Source organism: Scardinius erythrophthalmus (genome assembly GCF_964197995.2).
Source record: "Scardinius erythrophthalmus genome assembly, chromosome: 12".
NCBI lineage: Eukaryota > Metazoa > Chordata > Actinopteri > Cypriniformes > Leuciscidae > Scardinius > Scardinius erythrophthalmus.
The window spans coordinates 315,001-326,617 of record NC_138232.1 but is presented as its reverse complement, the minus strand read 5'-3'; the positions used below and the strand labels follow the sequence as shown (position 1 = coordinate 326,617).

The following is an 11,617-nucleotide window of genomic DNA, read 5'->3' as shown; positions in this document are numbered from 1 at the left end:
TGTAAATTACACACACACACACACACACACACACAGACACACACACACACACAAAGTACAACAATTTGCACTTATAAAAAACGCACTGGATAAAGTGTATTATTTACCTACAACCCATTAAAAACGAGCCTGAGATATTTCGTTTACCTCTGATAAGGAATACCAGCAGTCACTCAGGTAAAGACCAGAACACACAACGCTTACATGCTTTCTGGACATATCATAATGTACCATCAGTACCATGTTTGTTTGTTTGTTGTTTACATGTAAGCCTACCATTCTTTGAACCACCTTGAAGTATAAATACCATACATTAATTTGATAACTATTGAGTAGCATAGCATGATATAAAATGATCATTGTAAAACCATCTATTATAGCATTATGGTCTAATAATTATTTCCTATTATGGTAATAATATTTCTTTTGGATTTTTTTTTTTTTTTTTTTTTTGGATCATGTATTCAAATTAACTTGTAGTGTACTTAGCTTTTATGTCTGAACCATTTCGGAGAAGTAGCTGGTATTTTATACAGCTTTTTTTATCTAATTTTTGAGTAGCTTGCCCAAAACTGGTCTTGTTTCACAACATGATGATGAGAGACAGCAGGAGAAAAGAAAAATAAGACAGAAAGACAGATAAAGGCCAATGCAAGCATTACAATTACTGACGACATTTATCAAACACAAAGACTGAACTGCTCATTCAGCTTCAAATGACTGAACATATGGGATATTAATAACTGTAAAGTGCACTAAATGGATAAACATATATTATTTTGTATTCTTCCAGCTGATGATTCGTTGAGCCTCTGATGACCTCTGACCTTAGTTACACCACTGGAAAAAGACCAATGGAAAAATAGGTAAGCAATATGTGAACAAACTACCGGATAGTCCATCATATAATATTACTGTTGAAATTAAACAACAACCAAAAAAATCAATACGTCGCAAAGTTGAATCAGAGTCATTTTTATTTACAATGTAAACAGTTCCCATAAAGAAACAAACAAAGGCCATGAAAGTGCAACAGTAACTTCACCAAGAACAAAATTACTAAAACCCTGTACAAGCATTAGCGGGAAAGTACTTTTCCATCCGATAGTTTTCACACACACACACACACACACACACACACACACACACACACACACACACACACACACACACACACAGACTGAGTGATGTAGTTTATAGAGTTCAGTTCTGCACAGAATAAACTCACTTTCACCTCCAGTTCATCAGACTCACACACATGAGGTGCATGATGGGACATCACAGAAACACTGTCGGCTCAAGAGGCGAGGCCGAGCAAGAAGCCGCCAACAAATCCACTGGAAACCACAATGTTTTTCTTCACAAATTCAGATGCCTGGAAAACATGGAGGTTTATAAGTTTTCATAACCAGAAGAGGGCAGAAGAGATTCAGAGAGTGAGTTTATAACAGCTGTGAATGAGTTTGAATGGAGTTTTTCGGTTCCTTGCCACTGTTGCCTTTGGCTTGCTCAGTTGGGGATACTTAATTTGATTAATCGATTCAACAGTGCTATTGATCAGCATTACCAAACGTGGATGTTTTACACCAGAAACATACACTGATGTACTATTTTATTTAATACTGTGAAGCTGCTTTGATACAATCTGTATTGTGAAAAGCGCTATATAAATAAAGTTGACTTGACTTGACTGTGTAGAGCTGAACTATAGAGCTGAACTAGACTATTATAGAGCTGAACTATAGAGCTGAACTAGACTATAGAGCTGAACTAGACTATTATAGAGCTGAACTATAGAGCTGAACTATAGAGCTGAACTAGACTATTATAGAGCTGAACTAGACTATAGAGCTGAACTAGACTATTATAGAGCTGAACTATAGAGCTGAACTAGACTATAGAGCTGAACTAGACTATTATAGAGCTGAACTATAGAGCTGAACTATAGAGCTGAACTAGACTATTATAGAGCTGAACTAGACTATAGAGCTGAACTAGACTATTATAGAGCTGAACTATAGAGCTGAACTATAGAGCTGAACTAGACTATAGAGCTGAACTATAGAGCTGAACTAGACTATAGAGCTGAACTAGACTATAGAGCTGAACTATAGAGCTGAACTAGACTATAGAGCTGAACTAGACTATTATAGAGCTGAACTATAGAGCTGAACTAGACTATTATAGAGCTGAACTAGACTATTATAGAGCTGAACTATAGAGCTGAACTAGACTATTATAGAGCTGAACTATAGAGCTGAACTAGACTATAGAGCTGAACTAGACTATAGAGCTGAACTAGACTATTATAGAGCTGAACTATAGAGCTGAACTAGACTATAGAGCTGAACTAGACTATTATAGAGCTGAACTATAGAGCTGAACTAGACTATTATAGAGCTGAACTATAGAGCTGAACTAGACTATTATAGAGCTGAACTATAGAGCTGAACTAGACTATTATAGAGCTGAACTATAGAGCTGAACTATAGAGCTGAACTAGACTATTATAGAGCTGAACTATAGAGCTGAACTATAGAGCTGAACTTGACTATAGAGCTGAACTAGACTATAGAGCTGAACTATAGAGCTGAACTAGACTATTATAGAGCTGAACTATAGATCTGAACTATAGAGCTGAACTAGACTATTATAGAGCTGAACTATAGAGCTGAACTAGACTATAGAGCTGAACTAGACTATTATAGAGCTGAACTATAGAGCTGAACTAGACTATAGAGCTGAACTAGACTATTATAGAGCTGAACTATAGAGCTGAACTAGACTATTATAGAGCTGAACTATAGAGCTGAACTATAGAGCTGAACTAGACTATTATAGAGCTGAACTATAGAGCTGAACTATAGAGCTGAACTTGACTATAGAGCTGAACTAGACTATAGAGCTGAACTAGACTATTATAGAGCTGAACTATAGAGCTGAACTAGACTATTATAGAGCTGAACTATAGAGCTGAACTAGACTATAGAGCTGAACTAGACTATAGAGCTGAACTAGACTATTATAGAGCTGAACTAGACTATAGAGCTGAACTAGACTATTATAGAGCTGAACTATAGAGCTGAACTATAGAGCTGAACTAGACTATTATAGAGCTGAACTATAGAGCTGAACTATAGAGCTGAACTAGACTATAGAGCTGAACTAGACTATTATAGAGCTGAACTATAGAGCTGAACTAGACTATTATAGAGCTGAACTATAGAGCTGAACTATAGAGCTGAACTATAGAGCTGAACTAGACTATTATAGAGCTGAACTATAGAGCTGAACTATAGAGCTGAACTAGACTATTATAGAGCTGAACTATAGATCTGAACTATAGAGCTGAACTATAGAGCTGAACTAGACTATTATAGAGCTGAACTATAGAGCTGAACTATAGAGCTGAACTAGACTATTATAGAGCTGAACTATAGATCTGAACTATAGATCTGAACTATAGAGCTGAACTAGACTATTATTGAGCTGAACTATAGAGCTGAACTAGACTATAGAGCTGAACTAGACTATTATAGAGCTGAACTATAGAGCTGAACTAGACTATAGAGCTGAACTAGACTATTATAGAGCTGAACTATAGAGCTGAACTAGACTATAGAGCTGAACTAGACTATTATAGAGCTGAACTATAGAGCTGAACTATAGAGCTGAACTATAGAGCTGAACTAGACTATTATAGAGCTGAACTATAGAGCTGAACTAGACTATTATAGAGCTGAACTATAGATCTGAACTATAGAGCTGAACTATAGAGCTGAACTAGACTATAGAGCTGAACTAGACTACTATAGAGCTGAACTATAGAGCTGAACTATAGAGCTGAACTATAGAGCTGAACTATAGAGCTGAACTAGACTATTATAGAGCTGAACTATAGAGCTGAACTATAGAGCTGAACTATAGAGCTGAACTAGACTATAGAGCTGAACTATAGAGCTGAACTAGACTATTATAGAGCTGAACTATAGAGCTGAACTAGACTATTATAGAGCTGAGCTGAACTATAGAGTTGAACTGAACTATAGAGCTGAACTAGACTATTATAGAGCTGAGCTGAACTATAGAGCTGAACTAGACTATTATAGAGCTGAACTATAGAGCTGAACTATAGAGCTGAACTAGACTATTATAGAGCTGAACTATAGAGCTGAACTAGACTATAGAGCTGAACTAAACTATTATAGAGCTGAACTAGACTATAGAGCTGAACTAGACTATTATAGAGCTGAACTAGACTATAGAGCTGAACTAGACTATTATAGAGCTGAACTAGACTATAGAGCTGAACTAGACTATTATAGAGCTGAACTAGACTATAGAGCTGAACTATAGAGCTGAACTAGACTATTATAGAGCTGAACTATAGAGCTGAACTAGACTATAGAGCTGAACTAAACTATTATAGAGCTGAACTAGACTATAGAGCTGAACTAGACTATTATAGAGCTGAACTAGACTATAGAGCTGAACTAGACTATTATAGAGCTGAACTAGACTATAGAGCTGAACTATAGAGCTGAACTAGACTATAGAGCTGAACTATAGAGCTGAACTAGACTATAGAGCTGAACTATAGAGCTGAACTAGACTATTATAGAGCTGAACTAGACTATAGAGCTGAACTAGACTATAGAGCTGAACTAGACTATAGAGCTGAACTAGACTATAGAGCTGAACTAGACTATAGAGCTGAACTAGACTATAGAGCTGAACTATAGAGCTGAACTAGACTATGAAAAAATGAAAAATCCATTTTAAAGTCCTAGATTTAATTCTTTTAATGAATTTCTGCTATTTGAAGCTCAGATCTGCACAAGACATTATCGTGTCCATTTTACTGAAACTACGAAGCGTCTTCACCTCCTCAATGACCGTGTTGATCTCAGGTGCGGCTTTATTGGCTTTTTTCTTCAGGTGTCTCTTGGCTGTGTTTACATCTTTCTCCACTTTCTTCCAGTCCACTTGGACGTAGCCGCTGTGATTGGCGATCTGCGGGACAGAAGCCCATTGAGTTAGCCTGGTTAAAACCAGACCATACTCAGTAGTAACTGAGTTATGGTCTGGCAAAGCTTCATTAATAACTCATTTCCAAAGGGGCGTCACCAACGGACGTCGCTCAAATGCCTCTGGGGTTTGCAGTGGTTTGCAGTCACGTGATTGTGATGACGCGCGAAATTCAGATGGAGGGCAGGAAGTGAAGAGCGGAATGGACGAGATGGAGGAAAGTCCATAGTGTACTACTTTAGACGCTATTACAAAAGAAAGATATAACAAAAAAATCTAAACATAAGTTGGACGTGATCTTTACGTTATGAAGAGGAGCGATTTTTCAACTGAATTGAAAGATTTGCCTGTAACGTTACGTTTGTCTTCAGTTACAGGGGTAACTTACAAACCCAAAGAAAAGAAGAAACAATTACTTTGACTTTACAAAGTTCGGAAACTGGTACGTTACACAAACATACTAGCCACATAAGTTGTATTAACTCACTTGACGAAGTGATCACTGCACACACGGGCATTTTCCGATTCGGCTCCTCCCGACCGCAGACGTAGGTTTGCAAGCAGAGTAGGCGGCCAGACGATTTTGCCGGGGCTTCAGTCCCGAATGTATTTTGACATTTTGACTGACAAATATGAAACCGGACAATAGCCTATTATAAACCTCCGAAATCATAAGTTGCCTTATTTCATTGTGCTATGGCTTTGCTGCTGTCTTTGACTGGTGATTGTTGAAATCTGTCTCACACAGAGACGCACCACGTGAGTGATTTCAGCCTATCCTAGATCTCTCCAGGATTTACGCGCAACAGCAAACAATCTCACAGCAATGCATTTTTTTTTTTATAAATAACGCAGTCAGCAGCGCCGCACAGTCCTCTGTCAGATGAGATGTTGTCACGGTATATGTCCGAATATAATATAAAACTTTCCTGTCGTGTCAGCCGTGCGCTCGAGGCGCGCACTCTTCAATATCACGCACTAATGCAATCAATACATCTAGCCTAAATCGTTCATGACATTCTTAACTACTATAAGCAACCCAATTTGTCTAGATATGTAATATTATTTCCTTTGTATAATGAGCTTGTCTTTGTTTTAAATTATATTGTATTTTTATTGTAAGTGCTTGTGAACTGCTGCACAGTCGTGTGATTTAGTCAGCTTGATTAACATTATTACAATGTATTCCTATTTAACACAAATGCTCTTTGCTAATTATAGAAACTATAAGCAAAATTGAAAAGTTTGACCGATTTGAGCAACCATAAACGACGCAAAACATAGGCATTTTGAGTTTGTTATAGTGCTTCCTAAATGTAGCACAACACTTCCTGCCCTCCATCTGCATTTCGCGCCATGGCAGTGGGTCTTTCATGGAGACTGTCCTCATGTGTTTGCAATTTGAATATAATATTGCATTTAAAAGTTGAACGGACGTCGCTCAAATGCCTCTGAGCGCAATTGGATAGACCTAAAACCAATCAGAGCGATCGTCATCGTGTAAAGCCCGCCCCAACGTTTCTGATTGGCGCCTTGATTTGGACGGATTAGAAATCGGCTTGAATGGGATCTTTGCCAGACTACATGCAGAGCAAATCTAAATTTGCCGGAAGTTTGTCTGGGTTTTCCCAGGCTACCATTGAGTCACATCTAAACACTGAAGCACCAGTTGATCAGTGTGATCAGTAATAATAATAATAATAATACATTTTATTTATTTGGCGCCTTTCTGGACACTCAAGGTCGCCTAAGTAACTGTAGTTCTCGCCTGTAACAGCAGGAATCCTCCTCCGACTGCAGTGGCGGTGATCTTTCCCACTCGCTGGAACAGGTATCCCACACACCTGAGACAAGCAGGACAGAGGAAAGACAACAATGAAGAATAGAGAAAAACTATTATCCCCTTTTACAGTGTCTATATGTAGTTTTCCGGCTCTACTAGAGCAGGTTTTCCTGCTTGAATGTTGATTATTCCCCATATTCTCCACTGCAGCTCCTCTCTTCAGTCTGGCAGTAACGTTCTGTTTCCCGAAAGCATCGTTAGCCAACTATAGTCGCAGGTTCCGTCGTCATCATCAGTTCAGCGAGTGTGTGTTTCCCGAAACCATCGTTCTGACGAACATTCGCAAACAGCATCGCAGAGTTGTGTGTAACCTGACATTCAGTGCAATCTATATCTGTTATTTAGAATACAAACAAGTGTCATTTACGTCTTTAGTTTGTCGAGATTTAAAGCGTCGTGTTGAAGAGTGCGCATGTGTGAGCGAGCTCTAGCGCGTAAGAACGAGTCTATGAGTGAATCTGGAAATAAAGCAGAATAACTGAGAAACATGAGCAATATTCCTCAGATGCCATGTCTAATTTATAGCGAAACATCTCGCGTTAACTCGATCTCAAACAGAGTCATTAACAGCAGTTATTACTCAACACCTGAGTGACATCATTAACCAACGGCTGAACGACCAACTTACTACAATACGGGGAACAGTCGAGACTCGCTAGTTGATCTCTTCAGCGATGGATCGTACTATAGCAGTGAAGCCGCGAGTTACAGCGCGGTACGGGAAACACACCCCTGTTTACTTCCTGTCTCTATGAAGCCTCGCCTTCTGAAAAGCACACTATGCTCTGATTGGTCGGCTAGGGCAGTGTGTTGTGATTGGTCGAGAGCTTCGAGTGTGTTTGGGAAATGTCCTGCCCCTTTCCATAACCACCAGTTTAACACACTACTAACTCACCCAACCAGGCCCCGCCCCTTTATTCTGCGCATTAATTATTATAATGAGGAATATTGTGACGAGTTCGTTCCCGGAAGAAACTCGAGATACAATGGAGGCGTTTCAGGAGTTCAGGAACACTGACACTGATGTAGAGAAGAGCTGGAGCTTCTTCATGATCACACAGCAACATCACACACTGAAGAGATGAAGACGAGGAAAGCAGAATAGTTCGTCTTTAAGTTTTTCGTTGGTCTTCCAGACGTCAATATTAAAGGCGAGATGAATGAACTGTTGATGAAGAGCAGTGTGTACTGGTGATGAAGAGCAGTGTGTACTGGGAACGAGAGGTGATGAAGAGCAGTGTGTACTGGGAACGAGAGGTGATGAAGAGCAGTGTGTACTGGGAACGAGAGGTGATGAAGAGCAGTGTGTACTGGAAACGAGAGGTGATGAAGAGCAGTGTGTACTGGTGATGAAGAGCAGTGTGTACTGGGAACGAGAGGTGATGAAGAGCAGTGTGTACTGGAAACGAGAGGTGATGAAGAGCAGTGTGTACTGGTGATGAAGAGCAGTGTGTACTGGTGATGAAGAGCAGTGTGTACTGGAAACGAGAGGTGATGAAGAGCAGTGTGTACTGGTGATGAAGAGCAGTGTTTACTGGTGATGAAGAGCAGTGTGTACTGGAAACGAGAGGTGATGAAGAGCAGTGTGTACTGGGAACGCACCAGCCCGTGAATCCGCCCATCATGATCTGAGTGGCCACAGAGTACTTCTCTGCCATCGGGCCGGAGCTGTTCCCGATCACGGTGTTCCACCACTGGTGACCCCGAGCGTATGTGCTGAGATCCAGCATCTCGAACGCCTCGTCTTCATCGGCCTGTCCTGAACACACACACACACACACACACACACACACACACACACACAGCAGCTCAAGGTGAAGTGTGTGATGCTGTTATTCATCTGAAGCAGCTGCAGTATTATATCCATATAGCATGAGGAATATTGATGGAGGGTCACATGACACACGACTGCAGGAACACCCCGGTTCATCTGACTGTATTTTGCTGGTTGTTATTATTATTATAACTCAGAGACTAAAATCTCAAAAATATGTTCTTCCTCAGTGTTTCTGTCTTGTTTTCCAGCACAAATATCTAAACATTCTTAAATCAAGATACATTTACTGGAGAAGCAAACTGACTGAAGATATTAAATCTAGTTTACTGTTAAAAAAAAAAAATCATAAAAATGAAGTGAGTTTGTGAGTTGTACAAGAACAAATATCTGCTAATGGGGTCAGAAAAATAAACTTGATTCGAAGGGAAAACATTATTATTTTTCTGACTCCATTGTCATATTTGTTCATGTTTTAAGCACAAACTCACTTCATTTTTTTTTTTTACAGTAAACCAGATTTTATATCTTCAGTCAATTTGCTTCTCCAGTAAATGTATCTTGATTTAAGAACTTTCAAATATTTGTCCTGGAAAACAAGACAAAAATACGGAGTAAGATTTTGTTAGTTTGTAGTAACGTTATATAAAACCTCACGACACTATACATGACTTGATTGAGGTAAAATGCGGCCTTTCAGCGAAAAACGACTTTTTAAATGAGATTAACCCAACAGAAGGACAATATGAAACGAGCTCATATTCTCAGTTTTGGTTTTTGTTGGCATGTAATGTGCTCGATATGAGATATAATGACGGCCACTAAACACTCGATCATCATTTATTGACAGCAGACTCACATACTCACTCTCACTCACTCACTAACCTTCTATTGCTGCGTTCCAGTCCACTTTTAGACACGCACTTGCGAACTTCCCTAAGCACTTCCCCTCGGGGGAATCCCTGCCGCCATTTTGAAGTGCGTTCCACTTCGTGAAGTGGACGAGGGAAGTTTATATGGACAGACCCTCGTTCCCTCGATTTTGACAGAGGGAGCGAGTCTGCTTCAAATGTACACTTCAGGCACCTATATGTCCCACAATGCAACACGATTGTGACGTCACCGCATATCTCGTCTAATCACCACCACACAGACAACTCTATGATATATTAATTATAATTTTTTTTAAATTTAAAACAACCCAAACACACCTATAAACATTTGGATGCTGCATTAAACAAATTCTTAAAGGGAAAAAAATGTAAATAATAAATCAACTCCACAGCTGATTCCAAGTGATCAAGTGCTTAGGACGTTCCAGTTCAGCCCATTGCAGTTTCCGCCAGTAGTGGGCACTCGCAATGACGTACATCCGAGTGAACGAGACGAAGGGAAGTTAGCAAGTGAAGGGCATGACAATTTTGGACTGGAACGCAGCCTGTGTCTTGTTTTTGTTGTTGTTCCGCCATTTTGGGTGATGTGTGACGTCATGGCGTCAGGTGATGTTGACAGCTGTGCGTGCGCGCCGCCTACAGCCACGTCAATGTTTCAAATATTATACAGTAGCCAATGTCCGGTTATTACTGCGCTTTCATATCCATAAGACAGGCATTTCCTGAAATGTTTTATTCTGAATACAAGCTACTGATGAGTTTGTGTTACTACATTTCATTTCTTTCTTATGTTTTATGTATTTAGTGCATTTCATAGTAAATTAGCAACACTAAATACACGACTATACAGGATGGGAAGCGTTGGTTAGTGATGGGATGCAGTTCATCTCTCCGCTTCAAAACCGTTTTCTAACTATGAGATTTTCGCCCATATTATCTGTGAACATTAGAGGAAATAAGAAAAGGATTGAGCCACAGTGGCCTAAGCTTTAACCCTTAACTGCACAACTGTCACTCCAATTTCCCCATTTCATGAAAACCACACCTCTCTATTTGCATTTCATAACAACGCAAATTAGCCGTTCGCTTTCCAATGTTTTAGTCAATCCTCTCATTTTTCCAAACATCGCGTGGAACCCTCAAGGCTTCGAGTCGCGCATTCAAGCGATCTTTACAGGAAACTAAATTACCGAAAGGATTGAAGAACCAAAACATTTTGGGACAAGGCCAGTGACGCGCTCGCGTTCTCCTCGGCGATTGGCTGCTGAGCCCGAGAGGGCGTGGTCACGACGACGGCGTGGGTTCGCCTGTGTGACACAATTACAACAACTTTAATCTGGTGGCGGACACAACTTTAGATTGTTTTAATACGTTCCGCGTTTTTAAAGTGTGCACAGGCCGCAAGTCACGCATAAACATTGACCCGCCGCATCACACAGTTTATTCCTACACAACAATGTGAGAAGACGAGCAACTCACTTCGTAAGGGGGCTTAGAAACCGAAGCGCGTTTTACTGGGAAAAAGTTTCCGTTTATTGTGGCTTTTGGACGAACGGAACTCGCATTCTCCCGGTGCGATTCCATGAAATCGTGCCGCGCGTCGCTCGCCGTCGCCGCTCGACGCCTCAGCGCTGCTGGTGATGAGGAGAAGAAAATGGCGGCGGGAAAAGCGAGTGAACCCGAGGAGGACTCACCGCGTCTGAGCGCGCAGGAGAGCGACGCTCTCGCCCGCGTCGACAGGTCTGAACCAACGCTTAACGGAGCCCGCGAGCGGCTCGGGGTGTTTCGGGGTGTGGGGTGTGTGTTCGGAAGCGAGCTGATCCCGAGCCCTGTGTGTGTGTGTTTGTGTCTCGTTCGCAGCTCTCTGTTCGGATATCAGCGGCTTCATGAAGATGGCGCCAGCATGAAGGCCCTGCTCATCAAGGTAAGGACGCGCGTTGAAATCAACGCATCACAACACACTCACACACACACATACACTCAGTGCAAAATGACAGCGAGTGAGTGACACGGTTTCCCGCGGTCTGGGTGTGAGGGAGTGAGTGCGACGCGTTCCGTCAACGCGCTGCGCTGGAGCTC

At 40.8% G+C, this 11,617-nt stretch overlaps 2 protein-coding genes across 7 annotated transcripts in view; one reads left to right on the top strand and one right to left on the bottom strand.

Moving 5' to 3' along the window:
• Positions 1-453: 453 nt before the first annotated feature.
• LOC308699970 (FUN14 domain-containing protein 1-like) lies at positions 454-10,174 on the bottom strand. Of its 5 annotated transcripts, none has more exons than XR_014031251.1 (6): positions 10,084-10,128; positions 8,474-8,630; positions 6,797-6,872; positions 4,885-5,013; positions 1,229-1,375; positions 454-840 (listed from the first exon to the last, which is right to left on the bottom strand). XR_014031251.1 is itself a non-coding variant. In XM_081381185.1 (5 exons), exons 1-5 carry the CDS (start codon positions 10,112-10,114, stop codon positions 1,298-1,300), a joined length of 471 nt encoding a protein of 156 aa, XP_081237311.1. In that variant the 5' UTR covers positions 10,115-10,174; the 3' UTR covers positions 960-1,297. The 5 variants fall into 5 exon arrangements, 3 of the variants coding, with proteins under 3 accessions (XP_081237311.1, XP_081237312.1, XP_081237313.1); XR_014031252.1 differs by having other exon boundaries at positions 661-840; positions 9,531-10,121; XM_081381185.1 differs by lacking the exon at positions 454-840 and having other exon boundaries at positions 960-1,375; positions 10,084-10,174.
• Positions 10,175-10,804: 630 nt separating this feature from the next.
• kdm6al (lysine (K)-specific demethylase 6A, like) overlaps positions 10,805-11,617 on the top strand; it is an 89,556-nt gene continuing 88,743 nt past the window's right edge. For both annotated transcript variants that reach the window (XM_081381184.1, XM_081381183.1), the window contains exons 1-2: positions 10,805-11,278; positions 11,399-11,462. In XM_081381184.1, coding sequence (XP_081237310.1) covers positions 11,121-11,278; positions 11,399-11,462 — 222 coding nt within the window. In that variant the 5' untranslated portion in view covers positions 10,805-11,120. The remainder of the gene's footprint in view (positions 11,279-11,398; positions 11,463-11,617) is intronic.

Coding starts and splice junctions, on each gene's coding strand:
- LOC308699970 (XM_081381185.1), bottom strand. CDS start 10,114: ATGGCGGAACAACAACAAAAACAAGACACAG. Junction 8,631..10,083: donor ACAACAAAAACAAGACACAG/GCTGCGTTCCAG, acceptor GTGTGTGTTCAG/GACAGGCCGATGAAGACGAG. Junction 6,873..8,473: donor ATGGGCGGATTCACGGGCTG/GTGCGTTCCCAG, acceptor TGCTTGTCTCAG/GTGTGTGGGATACCTGTTCC.